Genomic DNA, 27,704 nt, shown 5'->3' with positions numbered 1-27,704 from the left:
TTACAAATTGTCTTAAACATGGACCTGGGTTGAACTTTTCCCTTCGAACTAGATTCGGAATCAAACACACGTCTGTGCACATTTTTCGGCTCATTCAACCGATTCCTTAGGAGCCTTCGTGGAAAGCTCGATTATCGCAGCTTCCCACTCTCCACTGCCGATTTGCGGCATTGGCTCAACCTGCACCCGGCCCTAAATCGCAAATAAAATGCTTCGGCCCTGAATATCAACCCACCCTTTAAGACTCTAACAAAAATCCTTTATGTCTACACTTGGCACACACTCCACGCATACCTTTCCTCCCGATAGCTGTTTTCGGCTGAAGAGCCTCCGTTACCGCTGCACTACGCAGCTTTCGAAGCCACTGACCACGAGAACTCCCATTCCTCTCTGCCATTCAAGTCTGTGTGGACAGCAGGGCGTTGAGATTAAGGAACCTCAGCCTGTTTTGGTACTGGAATTCTTCGTTTAGCGTCCTCCCCACCTTCATGCGCTGCCACGCGGAGAGGAACGGTTCTTTCTCCATTATTTCTGCGAGGGCTATCGAGTCGCCTACAGCGTTGTGAACTTGGTGCTTCTCCCGAGACTTGCCCGTTAACTGGGCGTGAAGCATGCTGAGACTGTGTGACTGCGCTAGCGCGTTCGGCCACGGTAACGCGCGGGAGAGAACTACTGTATCTACGGTGTACTTGCATCCGACGTGTTTGAGAAAACAGCCCGTCGGAAAAATTCGACGCACGGCTCTACGCAGCGTCTGTTCGTGGCGCAGCAGCACCGGAATGTCAAAATTGGCACCGCTGTGAGCGACAAACCAGATGGGCACACCGCGCGGAACCGACGCCGCGATTGTCTGCACCCATGAAGACCACTTTAGCAGAGCCGCCTCCAGCGGGATACCTGAGCACCGCAGAAAACACAGTTCAAACATGTATTTATTACTTTTACTACCACTACTACTACTACCGGGTTTGACTTTGTGCACCAGTTGGTCTAAAATCCTCTTGTTACCACAAAAAGACGCTGCAGTCGCCAAGTATACGTTCGTCACCTCCCCTGAAAGTCCAGAAGAGCTACGTGAACACACCTGATGGTCCTATATATGTTTGTCGACGTGCCTGGGTATCGACCTATAGACCAAGAACGTTTGCACATGGAATACGTATAATGGAACGGCTCTGGTACTAAAGTACAGATGCGTGCGAGCGTAGCGAGGCAGTATGCGCATCGTCGCTCCGGGACGGTAAAGCGTCGAGGACTTCCCACACCAAGGAATCCTCTTAACGACTTCCTCCTGACGAGTTCCTCCGAGCTCTTTTTTCGATACACCTCCCCGAAAGAGCCTCTGCTGAAATGGACTCTACAGAGATACGTCTCATCCGAAAGCGGCTTGAGATCAATTCTCCACCTCAGGCCGCTGCAGTCTTCAAGTGACTCTCACCTTTCTCGTTCAGCAGCTCTTCTGTTATGCCTGTGAGTTCCTTCACGTCTGCCCGAATCCCACGTTGTATCCGAATATACGCCGAAAATACATGCCGTTCGCCTGGAGTCTTTGTCGCGTCATCGCAGAGGCTACCGCGAGCGACACGCTCCCAATGGCCGTTGCGGAAGAGACGTGGAACGCACCCAATCTGTGTAATTTCGCAACGGTGGTTACATGGGCCTGTGGTCTCGAGATCCTGTGTACATAAAGAACAACTTGCCCTGTGCAAAACGATGGACGGCACCAGAAGTTCAGTAACGGTGGCACGCATTTGATCAAGACCAACGCAACCACACGGAAAATTAAGGGACGTTATGCTTATATTTTGCGCTGGATACGTTTCACTATGAACTTCATGTGATGAAAACGGCAGGTAATGCCCCTAAACCGTGAAAAGCCAGGTTTCACAGACAGCGAACGCACGTCGATTTGGTGAGGCGGCAGACCCCGCAAGAACTAACAACGCCCTGCACAGACGCCGACAGAAGCATTTACGTATGTCTACTTTTTTCGTGGTGAGGAAGAGTCAATCTTTTTCGCTCCCAGCACTCATGTAGCTTCCCCGAGGAACGGCTGGAGGCCTCCCATGGACCTACAGGCTCCCGGACCACGCACGCGGAATGCAGTTGTCGACATCCTAAAACAGCGAGCCGCGCCCTAGAACACCGTAGACAGGCTACAGCCACAAACGCTTACCCAGAAGAAGCAGAGCGCCCCTATTTCGGGGTCGACAGAGTGCGTGAAGAAGGGAGACGCGCGGAGAGAAAACAAGACTGGCGGCGAAAACTCCCCGCTAGCAGACCGCTGCGCCGGCTCAATGCGGTCTTCACTTGCTTCCAGCCGCGACAGAGCACGCACCGGAATGCCTCTGAAACCGCACAAGACAAACGGAGACCGTGGTCCTGACGGGTGTGGAACTCGGGCAAACAGCCAAAGGCTCGTGCCGAATCGGATGCACTGTCTCTGCTGCCGCAGAAACACAATCCTCACCTCTCTGCTTTGCCTTCAGATGTGGCTCCGAGCCTGCGACAAACGTCCCTGGTCATGTGGGTACAAGTGAATTTGTGTACTTACACGCACAGGCGTGTACACGTAAAAAAGCACAAGTTTTTGACAGGCCTCCACCAACGGATTTGAGGAGGCATGTCAGCTTCAGGGCAGAAGCGATTTTAGACATTTGCGGTGTGCCAGTAACATATGAGCCTTTCTGTGGTCGCCTGGGGTGTTTGTGCAGACGCTGTAGCGCGCCAGACGAAGCCTGTCTTCTTTTCTCTGTCTCGTCCGCGCAGCGGTCAATCCAATCATGCATCTGCAGTTTCCGCGTCAAACCTCGAGGACTGGACAACTTTAGTTACACAAAAAAAGCTTGGATGTCTGGCATCGTCTTGTATCTATCACTAGAGTCACTGCCTTCTTCGGAGAGTCTCCGCCGGGTCCACCTTGTCCTTTATGGGTGTGCTATAAATCCAGATTTCCATTTCGGTTCCGTGGTTGCAATGGTCTCTGCACTCCGAAGAAGTTCAGGCCCCCGACATCCTCCTTCTTACGTGATTATTCCGGCTCTCATGCTCTTGAAAGGCTTGCCGGCTGAGGTGCAGCGCAGGAGATCTGCGACAGTCTCTTCCTGTTCATCGCTGTAGACGCAGATGACCTCTCCAAGACCATAACTTGGTGAGGCAGAAGCTTCCACGGCTCGCCTTCGATCTTCACCTCTTTTCTCCTGCTGTCCCAATTCTCTCTCTCCGTCCTGCCCTTCTCTCTTCGCCTTTCCTGAAGACCTCTCGTGTTCTCCTGTCTCTCTCTCCCCATCCTGCGATTCGTTTTCTCTCTTGACATCTGCTGCCGCGGCTTCACCCTGTCGCTCGCTGCTGTCTTGTGCTGGTCCTGCTGCGGTCGTTCTCCCATCCCCCTCTGTCTCGGTTCTGTCTCGTGGCTTGTTCTCTCCTGCTTCCTCACTCGCGGCCGGTGAATCTGTCTGCCGGAGCGGAAAGAGAACAAGATCTCCAGGACGTACCGCGCAAGCGCTTCTTCCCTCACTTTTCTGTCCGGCTTCCTCCTTTTCTCGGACTTCTTCCTGACCTTCTGTCTCGTCTTCGCGCTTCTTCCCTACGAGCTCTCCGGCGACCCGAGACGCGCCCTCCACGCTGCTGAGGACAGAAGGACTATGCCTCCTTTCTGAAGTGGAGACTGCCGCCTTCATCTCCTCTCCATTCCTTTCGGGGATGCAAACGATACAAGGAACAGAGAGAGGTGGACATTGACGCGATAGTATGTGCTGTCTTCGTTCCAACTGTTTTTTGGAGCAGAGGAACACTGGAAATCGAGACGACGGCCGACAGGATTTGGGTCTCTAGAGAAACGTGAAAGGTCCCTAGACACATAATGACGCATGTCCCTCTCTCTGCGCAGCTCTCTCGGATGCAGCCTCTCTCGGTCTCTTTCCTAGAAACGCCTAACAAGAAAGGAAAATGGTTAACTCCCTTGCAGGACGAAATCAACACCAGCCCACACTGCTCAGACAGTCACAGCGCGGTGTGCCCGCGTCCTCCGCTTCAACACCTGCTGAGCTTTCGAGGAAATTCGGAGGGAAGAAAAATTAAAAGGTCCTCCACTCTCTAAGGCGCAGAGCGACTTGAGGCCAGCCGGCCGCGAATAAAATCTGCCATGCGGCGGAGAGAATGTGGTTGTGAAGCTGGGCGGAGAATCTCGGATATTGATTTTCAGTCTGAGCACTCAACACAGGGACTGGAATTGCGTGTCTCGTGACTTCAGAGTTTACCTCATGGAAGGGCAAAACGGTGTCGCAACACCCCAGCGAGGAAAGAGCAAAGACTAGAGGGAAAAATCCCCGTGACTCGGTTAAAGAGAAGATTTCAAATCGTGGAAGTCGAGACGGAGTGTGCAAAGTATAAAACAACGAATCGAAAAATCCATATCTTTTGTGTTTTCGCTTGAAAGGGAAGGGAGAAGATACAGACACTCGACATGTCTTCAAACCAGCGTCGCACATTAGACAACTAGTTGCATGCAGACGCCGCCGGCACACTGCACCAGAGAGCCAGGGAGTCTCCTCCTGGCATTCCAGGGAAACTTACGGACGAACACACACTGAACATGGAGATGGATGGAAGACTGGTAGCGAAGGTTGGCGGATGACTCAACGATGGTTGATCCTCAAAAGGAATTCAACGGCGTCCCTGGTGTCGCTGCTCCAAGCTGGGACTACGAGATTCAGTCAATTGAAATTCATCTGACGATGTACCCATGGATCTTGTCTGTCCTCTGCTTGTCAGCATCCGCACTGTTGAGGAGGGAGCGCTAGACACATTTAGGCTTCTGAAAAGAGGAAATCTGCGCATTCCTGGCACGTCGAGACAACGCGACTCCCCGAAAGACGCAGGAAAAGCGAAACGGATGGTTAAACGGCTCCCTCCTCCAGCAAGTCCACTTGCTTAGTTCAAACTTGTCCGCACATCTTGAGTGGACGTCTCAGATAGGTTCCAATCTGCCATGTTGGTTCGGCGAAGCAGGCAAGGCGCCACATGCCGGAGCCGTGCAGACGCACTTGCTCCTCAAAGCACGCTCCTTTGTCGGAGTTACCTCTCAGTACTTGTGCTTTTAAAGTGGCTACTACCTAGGACATGTGCGCTTATCGCAGCGACTTCTTTGTAAATTTGCGTTTGCCGCGGATACTTCCTAGTTCATGTTCCTCTTTTAAAAGTGATTCGTAGTTCAGATTCCTTTTCTGCAGGAACTGCTGAGGACACTGGCTGTTACATGAGATCTTTTTCACTAGTTCTCTCCAGAGAAGGTGCAGTACGCGGTCCAGTGGGGTTCGATCAAGAGGGTGTCGGAACAATACTATGATTACTTGTGTAGCATGACTCTGCTGTTTGCCCCTGATTTGGGGCGGTGCTGCTTTCAACAGCACACAATAACGTAGAAAAAACACATTTTTCAGGGAGTTTCCTCGTTACTGGTTTCCAATAAGATGTTGCTTGTAGCACAGATTCTAACAAACCACCCGTTTGGGATGGTCCTCCGTTGGTTCAGTCGATTTCTTTCTTCAGTTGTTGTTTCAGCTTTGTGAACGCAGCAGAACTTCTCCGGTCTCATCGAGTCGCTAACGGAATATTCGACCGGGTTGAGTGTGACGCAGACACTTCACACGGAACTGGCGTCGCGGAAACTCATGTCGATTTCGGAGTGAAAATCTTTGCAACTCGTCTTGATCCGTAGCGACCCGTTTCTACGTGCTTCAGGCGTGGGAGGAACGTGGAAAGTCGGCGCTTCCCCCCTGACTATGCCTCGTCCATCCTGAGAACTACGAACGAACCAGGAAGGGCACCGCAGGTCTCGCCTTCAGCATGAATTCGTCGTCGCTCTTCCGATGGAAAACAGAGACACTCTTCGTACAGCACGTGTCGCAGACTGCGCGAGCCCGTCAACATCAAATTGTGGAGCAACGCAGGAATGACCATCGCTCCCAAGCGCTCTAGCTAGTTAACTGTATCGAGGAAAGAAGCCGCGCACAGCTTTTCCAAACCCCCGCCCAAACCTGCGCACTAATCTGCGTTTTTCGGCTGACACCTAGCGGTCTGTGGAGGTGCCAGCAAGAGCCTTCAGCGCGTCCACGACTACAGCCGCATCCTCTGTCACCAAAAACAGACTTCCAGACTCCTGTCTTCTCGAGTCTGAAGACGTCGAAAACGCCTCTGGCAACTCTGCTTTGCACTCACCCCCTCTGTCCCCGACGGGCACCTTGTCTCTCCTCTCTCCTCCGTTCGCGCCGCGGGGATCCGAGGAAAGGAGTTTCACACAGTACTGAACACGACGCGCGAGCACAGGTGGAAGCGGCCGCTCTGGTTCGCGTTGCTTTAGTGACTGGTGGCTGGACGGTTCTCTCTCTGGGGTTGCGGTCAGCGCGGCTGCAGGCGAATCTGTCGTGTTCCTGTTCAGCACCCGACGCTTTTCTCCTCCACTCACACCACGGCTTCCCGCGTCTCGGTGACTCGCCTCGTTCCACTTGTCTCGCGTTGCCTCCAAGTGCTTCCCCCTCTTCTCCAGGGGCGATGCGATCCCCTCTCTGTCGCCGGTGAAAAGTTCATCTCCCGTTCGCGCTGCCTCTTCTCTCGCTTCTCCCCTGCCTCCTTCGCGAGAGGCTTCCCAGTCCTTCTGCACGTCTCCCCCACCTCTCTCAGCTTCGTCGAACGCGACGCCGACCACAGCGCGCGCCCCCAGCTCCGCGGCTCTCGCCATTGCGACCTGCCACTCTTTTTCTTCCTCTCTGTCGCCCCAGAAGACCTCGACTCGCCACCCGTGTTCTCTCCGGAGCATCTGCGCTAGGGCAACGGCGGCTGCATGTGCGGCGAATGCAGAACGCGTTTCAAAAAAAGTCTCGTTTTTCATCTTCTCATCCGTCTGCACCGCCGAGTCCCGGGAAGACGAAGAGCCTCTCGACGCGGCGTCGGCCTCGCCGCGGAGCGCCGAAGCTACCCTCTGGCTGCTGTAAGTCGAGAACGGAGAGAGTGGGGAACCCGATAAAGGAGGCGCAGACTGTCGCGCGTTGCTCTGTGGCTCGGCGTCTCGCCCTCCACGCAGAGACACCGGAGAGCGAGATTCGCCGGCAGCGAGGGCGTCGTCTCTTGGATTTCTCCCTCCCAACCCCTGAGAGGAAAACGCCCCCACGACGATGTCGACCAGAGGCACCGCAGCGGGGCGGAGGTCGGGGAGAAGCTCCTTTCGGTCGAGCAAGTCGAGAAGCACTGTGTCTCCCATTCCTAGCCCGACTGCAGAGATTCCGGTCCGGAGAAACTGTTTCCTGAGAAGTGAGGCGCCACCCCTTCTGGACACGACCGACGTCGCTTGTTCCTCTCCACGGTTTTGCGACTTTCCCCGGGCTTCGGAGTGCGGAGGCGTCGAGCAACGCGGCAACTGAAGCACGCGCTTGACGTATCGGCCGCCGCCAAAAAGCGCCCGCGGTTTGAAAGGACCGGTGGGCGACACCGCCTCCTCGCTGCCGGAGCGCGTCTCTGCCTTCCGCCCGGAGTGCCTCTTCGAGAACGCGTCAACGTCCTCTGTCGTCACTCCTCTACCCGCCCTGCTCTCTGCCTCGAAAGCTCGCGAAGAGGAAGAGGCTACGCGCTCAAAAGCTTCAAACACCAGGCCGCGGTAGTACCCTAGTCCTCTCACAGTCAGCAGGTGCCAAGAGAGCCACTCGTGGGAGAGCCCGTACAGCGGGAACAGGTCGAAGAGTTGTCGGACCTCTTCGACGGCTGCCGCCAGCTGTCTGTCGACCAAGGAAGCGGCAGCAGGTGAGGACTCAGGAGAAGCCGAGACAGAGCCAGCAGAGGGAGACTCGGAAGCAGACAACTGGCCTCGTGTCTCAGTCGGGATGGGGTCGAAAGGACTAAACGCCTGAAGGGACTGAACCAACGCACGAGCGTCATCGAGACCTAAACCGGTGACTTTGCTAAGTTCCGGGAGAACATCCTCGACAGAGTGTCGTTCCAGCCGGTCGAGAACCTGACAGATCTGCTCAACCTTCTGCGTCTCCTTCTCTCTTTCTGTGCCCTCAAGTCCACTTCTTTGGCTCTCCCGGCTGCTGCTTGACGAGGGTGTTCCAACTTTGTCGACCTTCTCCACATTGCCACCGCTTTCTCCCTCGACGCACACACCCTGGATCGAGCCTGCGGCTCCGTCCGCCTCTGCCCGCGTATGTAAAACAGAGCTGCGGCCCTCCTGAGGAGGACTCTCGTCTGCGTCTTCTCGCCTCTCCTCCCCTCTACCTCTTCCGTCTCGCGATGCGCCACCCGCCTCTGATTCCACTCCACTTGCGTCTAACGCTTTTCTCCCCTTCCCTGCTTCCGCCTGCTGTTCCATTCCCTTCGGTTCTGGTACTTCCTCGCTCTCGTCCTCCGGCGAAGCGCGAGTCTGTGCCCAGAGCTTTTGGCCGTCGATGACGCCCAGGCGAACGAGGAGGGCTTCTAGGATTCGTCGACTGCCGACTCGAATCTCGACATCTTTTGGACGCAGCCCGAGTTTCTCCAGCAGGGACACCGCCGCCGCAAGGACTTCCGCCTCGGGCCGTGCATCTGGGAGATGTTCTGGGTGCCGCGAACGCCGCCCCTGGAAACAAACGTCGCGGCCGCCCCGCGCGCCGTCGCTGGCGCCTCTCGCAGTAGCGCTTCCGCTTGCATGCATCCTGCGGGCCGGTTGTGGCTGCAGAGCATTCAGCTCTTCTTCGCCGGGACCCAGGACGATGTCGAGATTCCACTGCCAGTGTTGCCTTCGACGGCAGCGACCGGGTCTCTCGTAGCGCCAGCAATCGCCTATGGAGGTGAGCCGAACAGGCAGGGAAGGATTCGCGACGAGGCTCTCCAACGCTGCGACGCTGCACGCGTGCTTGCGGCCGTTCCTTCTAGCATCTGCCTCTTCGCTCTGCTCGTCTCGCCCTCGACTTCCGCGCCCTGAACTGTCTGTGCAACTCACGCTTTCCACGTTGCAGCGTGGCGACTCTCCTCGACTCGGATCTCGCACGGCGGCTGTTGGAGCTCCGACGCGGCAGCCCTCGGCGTCGTGATTTTCTCGGTTGGAATCCCAGTCGCTGCTCGTCGGTTTTCCACCACTTTCGTCAGTTCTCTTCGTCGAAGCAGACTCCCGGAACGGGGGAGGAGAGACGCCGGAGACGCGTCGCTGAGGCTTCGCGTACAGCCGAAGCAGCAGGCGACAGAGCGACGGTGTCAGTTCTGGACGAAGGGCCAGTGGCCTCTCACTCTGGTCTCTGAAAAGGTAGAGGTGAGGTGGAACCTCCCAGGTCGTCCTTTGGCGGGAACTCGGCGACGCTGTCAGACTGGGGGGTCGGGCACCCTCGATGAACTGCGTGCCAAAGTCCGAGCGCGACGCTTTCGCCGTGTCTGTGACCTCAGGATGGGGCGCTGAAGTCGAGAAGAAGTCCACTGACCTCAAGCTGCTGCATCCTCTTTTCTCGGGGGAACTTTCCTTTGCGGCATGCTGCCCCGCTTCTCCGTCGGCAACTGTACCGGCGTCACCTCGAAGCCGCGCACTCCGCTCCCCGCTGGGGTGGACGTACAGCTCGGCAGGCTCGACGACGGGCGTCGCGAACTCGTAGAAACCGAACGACGCGGCGGTTTCGCGCCACTGGGAGAAAAGCCACTGGTGAAGCCGCCAAAGCAGAGGCGGAAAATCTTGACTGCCGCGCACGGGATGCAGCAGCGAGGAGGAAAACAAGGCAGAGGTCGAAGTGGCATCCACGAGCGACCCACGCGCGGGCTCAACACCGCCAGCCTTGCTCCCTGTCCAGCACACGGGCCGACTGTACGTACACTCCAAGTTCTCGCTGAGTGCCCGCCTCGACCTTTGCCCGTTTGACGCAGAGGCCCCCACGACGGCTGGCAGACACAACTGCAGTTTGTTACGCGTTTCTTCCCTCGTGTCTCTCCTCGCTCTGCTACAGCCAAGCAGAGTGCTTCTAGCACCGTCGGCGCGCCAGACCGGAGGCGAATTCCTGGTCGAAAGGGAGCCGCGGGACTGCATGCAGCCCCGCCAAGAACCTTGCCTGTGACGGCCATCTGCGGCCACAGCCGTCGCCTGTTCGAGCAGCGGAGAAACGAAGCCGAAAGCCGGTCTTCCGCTTGGTCTGTCAGAGCTCCCCGGAATTCCAGACGAACCCCCCGCACCTCGTTCTCTGAGGATACGCTGAACCGGCCTTCCGCTCTCCAAATCTCCTGGACACTGAGATGTCAGAAGAGAGGACTTTGTCCTCGTACGGCTTGTCCCTGAAGGAGTCCTCTGTTGAGAAGAAGGCGACAGAAGCGAGAAGGGCAGAAGCGGATCTGTCCCCACCTTCTCCGCGGATAAAAACGACGACAGAGACAGAGATAAGCCCCCTCTTTTTTCATGGAGGCAGTGGGCTGGCCATGTCCAAGTTGCCTGCGAGGTCGCCCATGTCCGGCGATCAGCAGAGACCACAGAAAACGAAAACGCAAGCAGAAGAAGCAGGACATGCAGCATCGTGTGAAAAAGGAAAAAGAAGCAAAGTGCCACTCGAGAAACCTTCTGTCCGGAAAATGGCGGTTCCTCTCCCGAAAACACACTTCTCTTACTACCACAAAGTGCACGGACAGACGTTCCTCATTTCGCCATCGATTCGGCTCCCACTGACTTCGGGTGTGAAGCAGAGCCAGGTCTAGCCTCTCTCCGCCTCCAAGGTCGGAACAACTCAACGTTCGAGTCTTCGGAGTGTCTCCGCGCCTCCGCGTCCGCTCGTCGCCCCCCTGTCACTGAGCAAGATGCAGTTGAAGATGTGGAGCCATGAATCGACGCAGAAACATGTCTCCTAGTCCCCTGAGCGAACCGGGGGCGCGAGGCCGAGAAGGCGCTCTCTGAACGAACAGGATAAAGGCGACTTTACACTTAGGAAGCAGCGAATGGAAAAGAGACAGCGAACCGAAGCTACAGACTCCTAGAGCGACTTCACTGAGCACCTTGTTGAAGGGTACCTGAAGCCCTGTGTTGTTTCCCTGCGGCGTAGAACGCGGGGAATCGTTGCAGCAACTAGAAAAGGATTCTCGCCTTTCCTCATGACGGCCCCTCAAAAATGCTGCGGGTCAAGAACCAGTCCGCCGCACCAGCCACGGTCCCAGTGTCACACTTGAATCCCTCTTCTCAGCCCTCCTCCTGAGTTGGCATGGCCTCCGAGGGACAGGAGCCATGCGACTTATGGAGTGCAACGAGATGCCCTCGCCTCGAAGCTGCGACGGGTGACACTTCTGGGCTGGCTGGAAACCAGCGTTTCTGGACCGTTTTGTGGTACGAGACGGATAAAAGCAGAAAACTGTCCTTCACAGAACCCCCCCAGAGAGCCTCACATGCACTCCTCTCGTCTGCGCTGCACAGACGCCCTGTTTGTATCGTGCGCTTCCACTCATTTCCTTCGACTCGATCCCTGTTCGGCTTTCAGAGGGAAGCAAGAAATGCTTTTGTGGACTTCTTCCCCTTCGACGCGGAGCTGAACGCTCGACGCCGACTGTCCTTCGACGTCTCACGGGCAGAGGAGTTTCTACCGCGTGCTCTGCTTCCGTCGGTTTTCTATCAAACGTCGTGGAAGGTGAGTTGAGGAGGGAAGGAAGGAAATAGCGCGCATAACCGAAGAGAGAGCCGCCGAGGGGCGGGGAGGAGGGGCGGCGAGGCGTCAGACTGTTGAACTCGCGGAAGGCTGCCTGGAGGGTATGATCTCTCTCGCCTCCCTCTTCTGAGCTTCTGCGCTTTCCGCGGTAGTGTCTGTGGAGAGAAGAGAGGCGAGCTAAGGGACCCTGGAGGAAGATCCGGTTTTTGCGAGGCTTTGGCGGCTGCTCCAAGAGGCCCTGTTTCTGCGCAAAGCCGCCGGCGACACACTCGTGGACTGGCGGGAGGAGACTGGGGCTTCGGAGAAGGAAATCCGGTCAAGCAACCGTAAAAAAGAGAGCCCTCTGGAGCAGAACAGGCAGAACTTCGTCGCTAAAGCGAGGAATACAGCGTCTTTTCCTTGGTTCATGCACAGCTGACGAGACACCGTCGAACCTGGGGTCCCGGGTGCAAGTCCTCGGGAGAGGAATTCGACCTCTCTCTGACGCCTATGCTCGGCACAGGAGAGACACCCGGGTGGACGACTTCACGACAAAGGAGAGGGCAGGAGATCCACGTCGCTCCTGCCTTTCGGGTCTCTCTTTTTCCTCGTCTTTTTTCGCGCAAGAGCTGCGCGAGACCAGGCTACGAGCGAGGGCTTCTTCTCTCGCCTGCGCAGTCCGCGTCGTCGACCAGGGGGGCGCAGGAAAAGTGAGGGGGGAAGAGGGGGTTGTAGCTTTCCTCTTTTTTGCCGAGGTGACCAGGCAGCGTGTGCGGTGGCCTGCGCGGCTTCGCAACGCGTTTTCTCGCCAGGAAGCAAAGGAGCGTTTCTTCCATTCCGACTCGTCTTTCCCGCTCGCGGCGGCTCAGACGCAACTCCAACTGGAGAGTGAGGCGGAGATTGTGCGGGAACGCGAAAGAGTTTCGAAAACTCTGCTCGGGCGAACAGCGCTCGGTCGCCGGCGCTCTACGGTGTCTCTACAGCTCTGTTGACCGCCCCCACCCGCACAGGTGTTTCCTGGAGGTTTTGCTGCGAAAAGAAACTTTCGGGTCTCGGTCTTCCGGCTCCCGTTTGCGGACCTGCGTTTTCCCGCACAAGCATTTTTCTCGTCTTTCCCTCGCTCCCGCGCACGCGTGAAAAACCACGGGTCCCGACGCCTTTCTCTTTTCGCGCCTTCTCGACACTTTTCCCCACGGTGTGCGTCGCCTTGATTCGCCAGCGTCTTTGGAATTCTGCTAACGCGCGCGCGCCGCTCCCCAGTCCGCTCTTGCTACCGATAACCTCCGTCTCGAAAGTCCTCCCCAGTCTTCACTGCTCATAAACCTTTTCACTTTCTCGTTGCTTCTTGTCGCGAGTCGACTCGCCCAACGGCTTGTCTCGGCTCTAACGGCGCAGCGCCTCTGCCTTCCGCGCCTCTGCCTTCCGCGCCTCCTCGCCCCGTGTGCTCCAAAGTCTCTCGTCTTCCTCGTCAAAAACAGTCTCTCGGTACGCGACTTCTTCTGGTCGCTCCTCGTTCGTCTCCTCAAAGGTGCACCGTTTCTGTACCCGAGCCTCTGTACAGCCCGCGAGGCGCTGCGCCTGCGCCTCTCTCCTCCGGGCACAGTCGCAGCCTTTGCCGCGCTCGGGCGAGTCGGCAGCTCCTCTGTTCTCCGCGTCCTCGATCTCGACGAGTTGCGCCTCCTTCCCTCTCTGGCGCTCGGCGTACCTCGCGGACAGGCGACCTGCGGCGATCCCCGCCGACTCAGGGCGATCTCTCTCTCTCTCCGACAGCGGTCGCGCGCCGCCACGGCGGAGTCCGAGGCGCGGGGAGACTCCTCGGCGGACTCCAGAGACCTTGCCCCAGCCACACAGCGCTGAACGAAGGAAGCAGAAAGGAGACAGAGAGCGACTGAGAACTGCACTCTTGGTGGCAGAACAGTGTGTCGCTGTAAAACTGTCTTCGCGTCGTCTCCTCTATCGGCGCAGGCCGACACAGTTCGCTGGCGGAGAGTTTGAGGGGAGAACAAGGAGAGTCGCAGTCGAGGAGAGAATGAAGACAACGAGGCCTTCTTCGGCGAGACAGTGATCAAGACCCAGGTGTGCCTGCGGCGCCTGCAAATCCGGGGGGCTTTGCGGCCCCGATATTCGAGCAACTTTGGAGACAGGCAGACTGTGCGGGAGACAGGACCTCTCTGTTCAGGAGATACACGAGCTTCGTCGGATTCGAAGTCGTGGTTTCGCTTCCTTTTCTCGTCTCCTCTTCTACTGGCGAAACGCCTGTGTAACTCGAAGTCTCGAAGCCTGTCTCTCCGTCTTCACGGGCCTCATCCAGTCCTTCTCGCCCTCTCTGCGTGAGCTCTCTTTCTTTCCTCGGTTTCTGGCGCTCTTGTGTTCAGCTCTTCTTCTGTCTCGTTGACGTGTGTCTCCTCCTCTGTCTGCCCCCCTTCTTCGTCCTCCGTTGTCTCCCCTCCACGCCTGGTCTTCCTGTCTGTCTCCTTTGTTCCACTACTCTCCCTTCTTTCTCCTGTCTTTCTTTCGCGTCTTCTGGCTCTCCTCTCTCTCTCTCCTCCCTTTCTCGCTTCCTTGTGTCTTCTGTCGTTTCTATTTCTCTCCTGTGTCTCCTGTCCCTCCTCTTCCTCCCTCCTCTCGCGTTCTCCTGTCTCCTCCGTCGTGCGCCGTCTGTCTCCGCTCCTTGTCTCGGTTCTTTCACTGAACGCTCTGGAAATGGCGACTGCGGGGCAGACGGATGAGGGCGACCGCGCCTCTTTGCAGCTGATGCAGCAGCTGCTGGTTTCGACGCTGGACCCTCGCCAGCAGGTTCGCGAGCAGGCGGAGCAGCAGTTGGTCGGCGCGCGCGACGGGGACTTCAGTCTTTTTCTCATCTCTCTCGCGAGAGTCCTCGACGCGCAGCTCTCGGCAGATCCGCTCCAAGTTCAGGAGCAACTTCTGGCGAAGCAAATCGCAGCCGTCACCTTCAAGAACTGCATCAGTGCCAAGGTAACTGGAGAAAGCCGGTCGGCGGCTGCTGCACAGACCTAGACGCAGCAGACGGGTCGGGAGCAGAGAGCAAGGCTGGAAGACGCCGATTCCGCGCGCCGAAGAAGGCCGCAAACAAGAGTGTGTAGACTGAAGCTACGAGATCTCCTGTGTCTGACTGACCAAAGAAAATGTGAGAAAAGGCTTAGGAAGCAACTCGTTCGTGGTCCAGAACAGAGCCTCTGCGAAACCTCGGGAGCTGGGGCAAGGCGAAATCCTGACACATGGGTTCGCCAAGGGCGTAGATTATCGAGGAACATCGTAGAGGGGTGTTGGTCTCCAGCTGAGCAGAAGGAAAAGATTTTCTGAGGACATCCAGTTGATGCCTTGCAGATTCTTGTTGACGCCGGCCGTGCTTCCTCAAGTTTATTCTGCCAATACACTTTTTCCCCAAATTCTTAAAATACCTGCTGAGCGTCGCAGAGAATGCCTGAAGGAATAGACGTCAATATCGAGAAAAAAAGCAGAAAAAAAGTGAAAATTCATGCAAAAATACGCACACTTTCTCCAAACGGACTCGGCGCCCGCAGGGCAAAGGCCATGTGTCTGTCGTGGAGAGCGCGAACGCGCTCTCTCCAGGCGGCAGTTGACGAACGGGAATTTCAGTAAAAGTTCTCGAGCCTTGTGAATCGAAGAAAAGTCTACGGAAGAGGAGGGCGTCATGTGCACCACAGTGTCAATTCGATCCTGAGGCTGCGTCTCGAACTGGGTGTTGAATGTCGGCAAATCGACACGAGGGAAGAATTCTCTTCGAGGCTGGGAGAGACGGGTGTCGCTCGACGCGTCGTAGAGCAGAGAGAACAGAAGATCCAGGACTGGAAAAACAGACTGCATGTGGTGCGCAGAGAACTGTGAGGGGCGCTTTGTATTCACGGCTGAGAACATCTTGAGAAAATGCGAGATGTTTTCTTTTTTTCAGGATGTCGTCCTCGACAGTGCAGCGGCAGACAAGTGGCGCGCAGTCGCCGAAGCGGCGAAACAGGCGATGCGCCTGCAGCTCCTCGCTGCGATCAAAACCGAACACATCCAAGTGCGTTTCAGTTTAACAAAGCATGCGTGCAAGCGCGCATGTCTACATCGTGTAGATCCAGAATTTCCCTACAAATATATATATATATATATATATATATATATATGCATGTCTGCGCATATGTATGCGTGTATATGTTTTTTTGGCATTGTGAAGCCGTACGCGCATGTCCATCTGTAAGTACTGCGCCTCTGCTTCTTCATCTCTCTAAAGTGGTAGACGCGCATGCTTGCGCAGCCCTCTCGCTGTCTGTGCGTTCACAGGAGGGAAGCGTCATTGAGGGTCTGCGGTATGTGCCTTTTGCGTTTTGTGTTACTCCCAGGTGGCGAATGCAGTGTGCCAGGTGTTGTCGAAGATCGGGAGAATCGAGCTGCCGGGCGACGGCTTCCCCGAGCTTTTGCCCTTCCTCTTGACGCTCGTGACAGAAGCGACGATGACTCCGGAGGCGAACGCGCAGGCGGACGGGGTGTCTGTACACCGCAAGGTGTTTGGGCGCAACGCGCTGACATGTCTCTCCTACTTGTGCGAGGAACACGCAGACATAGTGGAGGAGACTGGCGAAGACCCTGCAGACGTTTTGAGCGAGGCTCACTGCAACAACATCCTCACCGCCGTCGTTCAGGGTACGCGGTTAGAGGACCAGACAAAAGAGGGAAAAACAACGAGCGTGCAGACGAGGAGAGGGCAGAGGAAGGATAGGTGGGGTCGTGAAGAAGAGAAAGAGGGAGAAGAGCGCAGAAAGAAAGATGGAGAGAGGGGAGAAGAACCGATGGAGGTGCGAGAATGGATCGTGGCCAGAGATCTCGCGGTTCTTTGAAACGGACCGAAGCATTCATCTCGAGAACAGGATCACCAGAGTTCAACACTGTGGGGAAATCTCTGTTGATTCGGCCCTCGTGTGAAGACTCAGACGCATGCAGAGAAAGACTCGTGCACTCCAGAGAAGGAAAAGGCTCGTGTTGCCTGTCTCTGCATGTGCGGTCGCAGGCACTAGCCATAGGAGCGAATCGAGCCTTGTGTGAAGCGAGACCGGCGGATTGAGTGTGGTTTTGCATAGTCTCTTTATTAAAACCTAATGACATCAAAGAAGTCTTTGAGTCTCTGAAAGGTTGGAAAAGAGGAATCGAAAGAAATGCTCTCTTGTGTGCGACTGCAGGCATGAAGGACGAGGATGTACAGCTGAAAGTTGCAGCTCTCAAGGCTCTTTACCACGCTCTGATTTTTTCAAAGAAAAACTTCGAGAACCAGGTAAGCTTCGTTCCGTCCAGATACTGTGGACTCTCTCGAGGCAGATGTTCCACTGTTTTCTTTCTTTTTGTTTTCGCTTACTGTCTGTGTCGCTTGCGACCTCACGCCTCCCGCGGCAACGGAGAAAGGGACGAGGCGTGTGTCGCCTCCCATCTTGATTGCTTGCCTGTGGACTCTGTCTGCCGTTACGGCTTCGCTTCTTCCTTCATCCTCTGTTTTTGCTTCTCTCCCTCTCCCCCACTCCCTCTCTCTCCTTATCGCCCTCGTGAGTGTTTCTCCGACGCGCTGTTTCCGGGCGTTTGGACGCGTCTGCCGTTCCGCGTGAGAGCGAGAAAGAGATGCGAGCTCTCTGCTGAAGAGCTCGGAGTCGCCGCGCGTTGTCTGTTCTCGTAGACGGAGCGCGAATACATCATTCAAGTGGTGTTGGAGAACACAAAGGTGGCGCACCAGGCCGTGCAGGTGTCGGCTTTCGAGTGCCTCGTCAAGGTCGCAGAAGAGTACTACTCGATGCTCGAGCCGTACATGAGTGGGGTCGGTCCACTCTCCTGGGAGGCGCTGAAGAGTGGCGACGCCAGCGTGTGCATTGCGGCGATGGAGTTATGGAACACGATTGCGGATGTGGAGATCGACATTCAGCAGCAAGAAGAAGAAGCTGCTGCTCTGGGCGCAGACGGCGCCGAGAGCGCTGTGCCGCGGAACTGTCACATCGTCAAACAAGCTCTCCCGTTTCTTCTTCCGATTCTCCTCAACACCCTGACCCAACAAGACAGCGAAGAGACAGACGCCGCAGACTCGTGGACTGCCGCCATGGCTGCGGGCACATGTCTCGGACTCTGCGCGCAGGTGCGAAGGAGACAGGAGAAACGAGAGCAAGGACAGAGGAGGCAGAAAACGGAGACGCAGAAGAGAGAGGAGAGGAAAGACAGAGAGAGAAAGGGGAGAGAGAAAAGGGAGAGAGAAGAACGCGAACGAAAAGTGGACAAGGGAGAGAGCGCGAAGGTCGAAAGAGAAGAAGGGAACAGCGGGAGACGCAGAAGAGAGATATCCTGATGAGGGTGTCTCCGATTCGCAGGAACGCGGGGCAGATCTCTGGGTCTGTGTGTGTGACTTGTTGCCTCGTGTTCTTCGTCTCTTCTTCCCTGCTCTCGCCTGCTCCTCTCTCCACAACCTCATCTTCCGCCTCCCCTCCCCGCAGCGCCTCCTGTTTTCGGTGTGTCTCTGGGGGTTCGTGAGTGGTGTCTTCGCGCGCGTCTCTTCCTGTTCTTCCACTTTCCCCGCCTCGTTCGCGCCCCCTCGCTTCTCTCTTCAGGTAGTGAAGAACGACATTTTGCCGCCGGTGATTCAATTCGTCTCTGAGAACTTCGCGAGCCCAGACTGGACGCGGCGCGAGGCGGCCGTCTTGGCATTCGGGAGCGTGATGGAAGGTCCGGACACGGAGGCGCTGAAGCCTCTCGTTGAAGAGTCTTTTGCGTCGCTCGTCGACGTCCTGCAAGACTCTTCTGTCGCCGTACGCGACACGGCGGCCTGGACGTTGGGGCGCATTGCGCAGTTTCACACACCCGTCGTTCTGCAGAAACTCGTGAATGCAGACGGCACCGTCGTGGTCGAAAGCAACTCGCTGCTCGCAGCGATTGTTCGGCGCCTTCTCGACCAGCCGCGAGTAGCCGTCAATGTCTGCTGGCTTCTGCACGAACTGGCAGACCACATGACTGCTGGCGACGGCGAGCGACCTGCGTCGACACCTCTCGATCCGCTCTTCCAGCGACTGTGCGACGCGCTCATTCAAGTATCTGAGCGCGCAGACGCTGTAAGAACAGGACATGCCTCACGATTTCTTGCGCTCGGGGTCCAACTCGAGTCCACGTGATTCCTGAGACAAAAGCCGTCAGCAGGAGGACAACCGCGATACTTTCTCAAATGCACAAAACATGTACATAGATATGCGAGAAAACTCAGCTCTCTCTTCGTGCGCCATGCAGACATGCATAGATGCTCATATATCCAAATACGCATAGGTATTTACACACAAATATGCATATGTATACATATATACTTACATACGTGTAGGTGCCTGCGTCTGAAGATCTCGTTTTGGTGTCTGTTGAGATATATGGTGCGGATCTGCATGTGTGGGTCAGCTTTCGTGGACGCCTACGAGAGAGAGCGGTGGTGACAAGGTTGTTTTATTCAGTGTTTTAGAAATGCGCCTTGTTGGGAGATTCGAGGCAGTGACGTCCTCCATTCTCGTCTTCTCGTTTCTTGTCTTCTTATGGAGCCGCGTGGGTGGCTTGAGAGATTTCACAGCAGAGTGTGTCATCGCCCTTCTGCGTCTCTGTCTCTCTTCACTGCTCCGCTACTCTCTCCCCCAGAGGCTTCGATTGTCTTCGGCTGTCTTCTTTCTCGGTGTGTCGTTTCACGCTTTGTTTCCTTTGTCGCCTTTCTCCTTCAGGACGAACGCAGTCTTCGAGACGCTGCTTTCAACTGCCTGGGGGCTCTCATCAACAATGCGGGTGAGTGCATGCATGCATGAAGAGATACTCGATTTATTTTTGACGAGAAAACGGCATAGTTACAAGTTTTTCCATCATCCCTGATCAGGAATTCCAGTCTTCCACGACAATAAAGAAGGCATTGTCGCCGCATATACATATATATATATATATATGCATATATGATGTAGTCCTTCTTTGCGATTCTTTGTGTTTTTTTGTGCTCTCTGGACTCCGTGCTTTCTTCTAAGCGAGTATGGGTTTCTTTCCTCTGTATGCTCCATGTCATCACACATGACGGAAATGCTTCTCTTTTCGTTTTATACTTCCGGTCGCCTTTTCATGATTTTTCGCGTCTACGCCACGCACAACGACGGCGATGTCGGTGTGGATCTTTGTGCTTCTGTTTCTCCGAGTTCCGCTTCGAGTCGTGTGCAACATGTTTTCTCTTTTCACTTTGTTCTCTCCAATTTACCCCCCCCCCCCCGTGTTAAATGGAAGAAGCGCTCGTGGCATCCGAGTTATGTCGCACATCACTGAGTTGTTGAAGCTGGCAGTCGACGTCGAAGGCCGCTCGATGCGCGCCAGCAGTTTCGCAGGAACATGTTTGGGGCGTCTGTGTCTTTGCTCAGTGTTAGCTCTTTGTTTTTCTCGTTTGCGGCGCTGTAGGCGAGAGCTGCAAGCCGTCGATGCTGAAGCTCCTCGATCACTTTGTTCAGCAGCTTTCTCAGTCCTTCATGTTTGAGGCCAACGAGGCGACGCGTCAGCGACAGGGTGCGCGAGAAGACACATGCGAATTAGCGGAAAGCGAGAAAGCAAACGATGAACTGGAATTCAGGCACAGCACCAAGGAGTTGACAAACGGTGGTCAAAGACGTAGAACGCGGGGCAGTCTGCGGGACACCCCAGCAGCTATGCTGTCACGAGTGGATTCCGTGCACCACGAGGAACTGAAAGAGAACATCATGTGCTTCCTTCAGGTTTCGTTACATGCTGTACAGTTCATACATATATATATATATATATATGTATATGTTTTATTAGTGCGAGCTTGAAGTGGCGAGAGCAGTAACCGTCGGGTGTGTTGACGGAGCGATAGACAGACGGAGCGAGACATGCTGGTCTGTTGGGAGAGGCAGTTTCTGACACCCGATACTTCAGATGTACAAAGAGACTTTTCAAAACCGCTGCATGCGTGCATCGATACAGAGCGGGAGGTGTCCACGTATCTTTCACCTTTATTTGTACGTCTTCACTTGAGTACATTTGGGCTATTGACTTCCTTCAAACGTCCTGTGTTCACCTTCTTTCGTAACTTTTTGAAGTGTCTCCGTGTATGCGAATATAGGTTGTATGTTTGTGTGCATCCAGTGTGGGGAGAGTGCCTTGGCAAGGGTGCCTGTGCATGCATGGGCTTGAAGAGGAGAGCGCATGCAGATTCACGGAAACCGCTGCTTCGTCCAGTCGTCGAATCGCCCTTATCAACTGCGGTTTCCTCCCGTTTCGCAGGTCTTCTCTGCGGGGTCATCCAAATTCTCTGTCTGCGCCTCGGAGACCAGGTCCAGCCAGTGGCGTCGCAGATATGGGCATGTCTAGCACGAGTAAGAAGTGGAAGGGAAAGCATGCGGGGCGTGTGTGGCTGTGGCGTCTGTGGTTACGAACGTTTTTCGCTCGTCACCGCGGGTTCTCTGAAGAGATCTCCGCGGTCGTCGTGCTGCAAAGTATGCGTTCTTTGGTTAAATATATTCAAGGCTTAAAAGGGGAAAACGGGACTTGCCCCAACTGGCAAAACACAGCGCCAGGGTCCGCACTCCCCACCCTCTCGTGGCGCTGTTGCATGCAAGTGTCGCTCAAGGGTGCCTCGTTCTCTGTCCCACTGGAATTTGACTGGAACAAGGTGTCTGTTGCCTCGTTCGTCCTCTCCAAGGCCGTTCTGTTTCTCCGTCGTTTCCCCGTCTCGTGAGCTTTCCTCATGGATTTTTTGCTAAGTCGCCTGTGTGCGCACTTGCGCCGTTTCAGATTTTCCGCGGGTCGCCCCCGGCGAATGCGCCACCGGGCACTGCGGGTCAGCTGAGTTGCTCGGCAAGCGAGAGCATCACGAACGACGCGCTGCTGGCGACGTCTGCACTGGTGAATGCGTCGGGTCCTTCGACAGCGGCTTTCGCAGAAGACATCGTCTGCATCATTGCCTCCGGTTTAGAGAACTCGACAGGGTCTGCAGCAGGGAGCTCGGGTGGAGGCGCCGGGGCTGCTGCGGCGACTTCTGGAAGCAGCACCACCGACGAACTGCAGACTGTCCGAATCTGCGTCGAACTCGTGGGCGACGTCAGCCGCGCACTCGGTCCGGCCTTCGCTCCGTACAGTAGCCCTCTCTTGGCGCGCATGTATCAAATGCTGCAGGTGAGCGAATGGAGAGAAGAGCGGGGAGACGGAAAGAGACGCAGAAGATGTGCAATGAACAGAAGGGAAGATGTTTCGAGGGCGGAGGCTCCTTTGCGGGATAGAGGGCGAGAGACCAGTGAAGAGAAGTGGAGATGAAGGAGACAGGGGGACGCGTGGTTGAAGGAGTTTGCAGAGTGTTTTGGGTTCGGGGCCAAGCTTCCGACAAAGGTAATACGACCCCCAAAGGACGCGAAGAGAGGGAAGAAAAAACAAACGAATCAGTGGGGGAGGTCTGCGAGCTGCAGAAACATTTAATAGATACTGCGAGTTGTGCCTGTCGGGGAGGAGTGCAGAGCACTTCACGAAGCTGTGGAAAAGGGTATAAACAAAGCAACACTGGTAGATATTGAAGAGGTCTCTTCACCTTCCCTGGAGCCCGAGATGACAAAGACGCGAAAGGCAAAAGTTCCGTCGGATAACGGAAACTTCGCCTTCGGTTGATTTCCCTCGTTTCCCGTTGTCTCCCCTTTTTGAGCATTCGCGCTCTTTCTCTTCGTGTTTCCGTGAACTCAATTGCAAGTTTGAGGTGTCTGCTCCCGCCAAGGAGCTCCCGGCCGCAGTGCATGCAGCAGTCGTCTGAGACTTGCTTTTTGAGGTGGCGCGTCGCAGAATTCCTGGGTCCTCGGTTTCATTTATTTCTCTTTGAAATTGACCTGCTCTGTCGAGAATCCTTGCCTTTCCCCCCCTCCCCTCACCCTCCCCCGCGTTTTCGCTGCCTTTCGTGTACTCGTGCTTCTTTCCCTGTCTTTCCGCCCTTCCACCTGTTTTACACAATTCAACCCCAATAATTTAAGTCAGTTAATTCGTGTTAGGTTTGCTATTCTGTGCCATTTGCAGGACCCCAACGTCGAGCGCGCGCTGAAGCCCTGCGTGATGGTCGCTGTGGGTGACGCGGCGATGACGATGGGCGGAGAGGCTTTCGCACCCTACCTCGATTCCTTCATGGCCATTCTCCACCAAGCAGGCAACACAACCTACGATGTTGGCCCGAGCAACTGGCAGGTGCGAAGGCGTCTTTCGAACTGCATGCGCAACAATTCGTTTCCCGCACCGAACCTTTCACTGTTCGGAGCAGAGAGAAAACTGATGGAGAAGCCCCAGAGACGCCAGCGAGTCTCCAACGCGGACCTCTCAACAGTCAACACGGGGCGTCTGCGCGTCTGCGTGCAGCAACCGCGGGAGAGACAGGAAAACTCGGAATGAGGAACAGAAACGCTGCAAAGGGCTCCTGCCTCAAAGCATAAAGAATAATAACGCCATCCTGTCATCATATATATATATATATATATATATATTTTATATGCGTGTGAAGAGCAGATATGGAAAGAGATAGAGACGGATACTCTAGCGGTTCGATAGACGGAAGAGTAGCTATATGGAGGTCGCATTGTGTAGATGCATGCTTCGTGATACATTTGTCAGGTTAGTATCTTGTGGGGGCACTGAGTGTGTGCGGAGGTACTTCTTTCTGGTTTTACAGGTGAACGAAGAGTGGCTGTGGTACATCCACGACTTGCGAGAAGGCGTTCTCCAGGCGTACATGTCCATCGTGTACAGCTTCAAGGAGAAATGCATGCAGGAGCAGTTGAAGTTGTACGTGAACGCGATGCTGGATGTGGTCAAAGCCGTCGCTGCGACGAGCCCGAAAATGCGAGGCGTCGACGAGAACGTGAAACAAGCGATTGAACTTGTGGGGTAAGCGGAGCAACCATCTTCATTTGTCGATTTACAGAAACGCACAAATCGCGAATGTGGAGCACCCTGGATATCGCGAGACGTTGAAATCTAACTCGTCGAGCTGTCTTCGGCGGTCCAGTGAATGTGATGTGCAGCAGTCATGAAGAACTGGGTCGTCGTATCTCTGCCTGTCGCACGCGAAACAACGACGCCTTGGCCGGTTTTCCTCACTTCTCTGAGTCAGCGAAATGCATGGGAGACAGCGGGGCATTTCACTCGGGGAAGGGTGGTTGCGTGTACAAGGCGACTGAGTAGCGAAGGTGTCTCCAGTCTCCGTCTCGTCTTCAGAGGGAGAACTCCACTTCTTCTGGTTCACTTTCCAGCAGTGACAAAAGCGCTCCTCACCCGTACATGCACAGTGTGAAGCACATCTTTCGTGTGTATGCTGGCAGATCAAACTTGTTAAGCCAAATAGCTCTCTTCTAAAGTTACTGATCATTAAGAAGCGACGTATTGAGTTTCCAAATATAAACTCGAAGAAGAAAATGGAGACATTTCTTATCATAGTTTATGAGCTGGGTTCTTTCCTCTTCACTGAGAGGGGTCTCTAGGGTGCCAAGTGCCGGCCTTGGGCAGGCGATCGTGTCTTCAACCGTTTCCTTGCCTGCTGAACTTTTGCACGATAACCTTTCTCAAAGCGTGACATTCTCAAAAATTAAAACTGCGGCGAGGTTAGCAGGACCCTCGAGTGCGTACAGATGATTTTTAGTGAAAAGACGGACGTACTCTCGAAAGTAAATTTACCTGAACTTGAAAAAGGTTCGTGGCAACGAACTGGAGCTAGAACTCCTGACGAAGCTGCTGGCAACGGGTGCATGGTCACGTGGTGAATGGGGATGTGAGTTTGAACGAAAGTGTAGAATATAAAATATACGGTTATTTGTTTGTCTTTATCACTGTAGAAGAGAATTCCCGCAAAGTTTTACTGTATGAGGAGAGTCAAAGTTGAATCTTCTATCCTTCGGTGCATGTGAGAGAGTGGCGGCTTAGAGTTCTAGGGGAAGGACGGAGGTTTAGACTTCTGCAGTCGCGAGGAACCCCTGCAGCTCCTCGGCATCTGAGGGCGAATTGTGTATGCGTATTGCTTTTTGGCTGGTGGCGTTGTTCCACGATGTCGAACTCGCCTGTTCTTTTTCGTCCGTCTTGTCATGGTTTTTGTTATTTTTGTATGCAATTTCGGCAGGGATCTGATCAGCACATACGGAGGAGACTTGACTCTTCATTTGCAGCGAGCACCGTTCATGGAGCAGCTGCTGCAACTCGCTCAAGTTCTTGGAACAGTCAAAGACGCAGGAGGCGAGGCCTGCCTTCAGAAGGCCCAGTGGCTCAGACAGGTACGACATGTGGGGAACGAACTTTGGTTTTCTGGTGTGCGTTTTTGATAGATGTCGTTGACTGCATTGACCCGTGTGTGGTTTGGCGTGTGGGGGTCTAGCAGGGGCTTGAGTATTTTCAAACGAAGCTGGCATCTCTGTTGTCGACGAGGTCCCCACTCACAGAAACAGGCAGCACGCGTTGATTTCTTCTCCCGTTTCGCCAGTCGACCGGGGTGAATATGTTCTCAGCACCGCAGGGTTTTATAGACGGATGCAGCGACGGTTGTGAGGAAAACGGGGAAGTCGAGAAGCGAAGAAGATGTGTTTCAGCATCACAGCTGAGTCTATGCATATCGTCCGTGAACGGCATTTTCTAGCACAGTATGTGGTGTTGAAGGTAATTTTCTCTTACCTCCGATCCTCCCTGTATCATCACAGGTTTGTGTTTACATCGTCCGTGAATGGCGTATTCTAGCGTATTATGTGGTGTGAAGAGTCATTGCATCCTGGACACCCCAGATATCATGGGAGCGGCTGTGTCCGGCGGAGTTTCGGACATCAGAAAACCTCGTCCTCCGGGACATGTTTGTGTGCGAAGCGATCGCGGCCGGTGGCACACGTAGATTTCGTGAGACGGAGCTGCTTGAAGAAGACGCCGCGTCTTGGGCAGGGCAAAGGCTTTGTAGTTCGGCTGTCTCCGTAGTCGTTGTGTGGCGTTGAGGAGCGAGAGTGACTTACTCCAGTAACGAGACAGACAACCACGTTCTTGTGATTGTTGCACACCACCCCCCACTGGACACAGCGTTTTCTGTGATTGTATGTGCAGCTGATGGCACGGTATAGCTGAGACAGAGTGTGTCTGTCCTGGCAAGGGTGTGGACAAGTCCTGAGAGTCTCTCGTATGTCACCATGTGGTGGCAAGCGCAAAGACTTCAATCTCCAGTGGAGGGCCAGGCAGGACGGCCATCGTAAATTCAGCGTCCAGAGCGCAGAGTGGGAGGAGAGCCGCTTGTCGCGACTGAGGAGGCGCGGCGTGATTTGCTGCCCCGTGCATGCGTTTGCATCAGATGAAACAGAGAACAGCCGTGGAAGCGGCGCTGGCAGTGTGGCAGAGGAGAGCGACTGGAGACCGGTCGGGCGCGGCGCGGCCGCTGCCTTCGCTCTCTCTTGGGTGAATGTACTCTCCGTAGTGGTGCGCAGATCAGTTAGTTGAGAGAGCGCTGCGGTTTTCTCGGACTGTCTGCCAGGCACGGTTTCTGTCTTCTGGAAGCCGCCATCGAAAGGAATGTCGCGAGCAAGTCTGCAGTGGGTGTGTCCTTTTCCGTGTCAGGGTGGCGCGTCCAGTTCTGGGACGCCTTTGTTTCTCCCGCAGACGGGCCGTGCGTTAAACTGTTCCGCGCGTGTGTGGTAGAATGGGGAGTCGCGCATGCGTTTGGACAGCCGGACGGTCACTTTCGTTCCTCCGGAAGTCGCTGCTCTCTCTGTAAAGGTCGCTGTCAATTCGGCGACTGGCGAACGAACGCGTCGTTCTGTGGTTTCTCTCGCAGCCCTGCCCGAGACACCTTTCGGAGTCGTGTGCTGCCTTTCTCTGCGGCTCTCGCGCAGTTCGGCGTTGTCGATCGTGGCGCCGCGGAAGCGGTTCACGACCTCTACAGGCATGCATGCACATGGAACTGGCGCCGCGACATCCCTGCTGCCACCAATGTTTTCCCGTGTTTGGTACACATAGAAGAACCCCAACTTAGCTTCTGTCTTTGGGGCAAAGTCCTTTTAGGCTTGGCGAGGGCCAAGCTGCTGAAACCATTTTTTGACTTTTTCCGCTTTATGCAATCTTTTCTGCGACTTCGTCCCTAGTGGGCGGTAGAAAATCACACACAAGCAGTGGCAAAAATGCCCTCTGCGACTGACTAGAGCGCTCGTGGATTGATGTAGAGGACTTCCCGACACTTAGTGACTACCCCGCCGTCCGGCTTCCAAGTGTACTGCATTTCGAAATGAACGCATGCGACTTAGTCTCTACACATCTCTTGGAAACACTCAGCGCTATGTCCACGTGTGGAGAGTCGAATTCGAATGAGTGCCTTGCACTTTCCTCGCGACACAGAAGTGCCTGGTACACGATCAGAGTAAGCTGACTAACTGTCTGGTCTAGCGAAGATTGGATAAGCTAACATTTGCGTGCCGGGTGTACGAGGATCGAAATATTCATTTTGGGAGTCTCAGCCACGTGAACGTCCTTCGATGGACTTGGGCCGCCACTCGAATACTAATACTCGAAATCAAAGAGCCTTTTTACAAGAAAAAATGACAAACGGAGATCTTTCGAAGAGTTTGTTGGTGAATGAGTGTCGATCAGCGGCTGAAAATGCATGATTATTCGTAACCGATTCACGGAAGTACATGTCCACAATCTTAAATGAGTCACACAGGTGACAGAGCACTAGAGAACCGGTGAGTGCGGGTCCTTTGGTTACAACTTCTGACGTTACTGACATTTAGACCATTCAACACTGTATTGGTTGAAATTAACTTATTGCAGATCACGGCAGCGAGAACATGTCTACCGTGCAACCGTGTAGAATTCAACACACCTGGATCTGATCACATTTCATGAACTCAGCAAGCGCCGCCGCCGGGAGAGGTACATCTCCGCGCGGTTTCCATACACTTTCATTCTGCCTCTTCCAAGAATGGATTTCGTCGAAAAAGCTGGTTGAGGACCACTCTAGCTTGATTTTTGCCCTTTGTTTCAGCCTCTCGAGCCGTGCAGTACTGAAGTGGTGTTAACTTCATATGCCACCGTAATGGTCCCTAGTGTATC

General features: G+C 54.9%; 3 protein-coding genes across 3 annotated transcripts; 1 reads left to right on the top strand and 2 right to left on the bottom strand.

Annotated features, from left to right (window-relative positions):
- Positions 1-23: 23 nt before the first annotated feature.
- Positions 24-4,433, bottom strand: TGME49_295060 (exonuclease). The gene is made up of 4 exons (XM_018782259.1): positions 3,028-4,433; positions 2,177-2,348; positions 1,439-1,676; positions 24-897 (listed from the first exon to the last, which is right to left on the bottom strand). The coding sequence occupies exons 1-4, from the start codon at positions 3,678-3,680 to the stop codon at positions 398-400; spliced, it is 1,563 nt and encodes a 520-aa protein (XP_018638557.1). The 5' UTR covers positions 3,681-4,433; the 3' UTR covers positions 24-397.
- An 876-nt stretch (positions 4,434-5,309) lies between these two features.
- TGME49_295050 (tRNA ligase class II core domain (G, H, P, S and T) domain-containing protein) lies at positions 5,310-12,200 on the bottom strand. Its single transcript, XM_002370233.2, has one exon. The coding sequence runs from the start codon at positions 10,511-10,513 to the stop codon at positions 6,071-6,073; it is 4,443 nt and encodes a 1,480-aa protein (XP_002370274.2). The 5' UTR covers positions 10,514-12,200; the 3' UTR covers positions 5,310-6,070.
- Positions 12,201-12,488: 288 nt separating this feature from the next.
- Positions 12,489-26,725, top strand: TGME49_295040 (HEAT repeat-containing protein). Its single transcript, XM_002370232.2, has 14 exons — positions 12,489-14,582; positions 15,541-15,651; positions 15,974-16,274; positions 16,808-16,899; positions 17,293-17,742; positions 18,209-18,706; positions 19,349-19,409; positions 20,058-20,162; positions 20,898-20,989; positions 21,408-21,788; positions 22,668-22,832; positions 23,311-23,525; positions 24,751-24,901; positions 25,710-26,725. The coding sequence occupies exons 1-14, from the start codon at positions 14,310-14,312 to the stop codon at positions 25,728-25,730; spliced, it is 2,916 nt and encodes a 971-aa protein (XP_002370273.1). The 5' UTR covers positions 12,489-14,309; the 3' UTR covers positions 25,731-26,725.
- Positions 26,726-27,704: the final 979 nt, after the last annotated feature.

Source organism: Toxoplasma gondii, chromosome Ia (genome assembly GCF_000006565.2).
Source record: "Toxoplasma gondii ME49 chromosome Ia, whole genome shotgun sequence".
NCBI lineage: Eukaryota > Apicomplexa > Conoidasida > Eucoccidiorida > Sarcocystidae > Toxoplasma > Toxoplasma gondii.
Note: the sequence above shows the minus strand (reverse complement) of the source record. Positions and strands in the feature narration are given on the sequence as shown.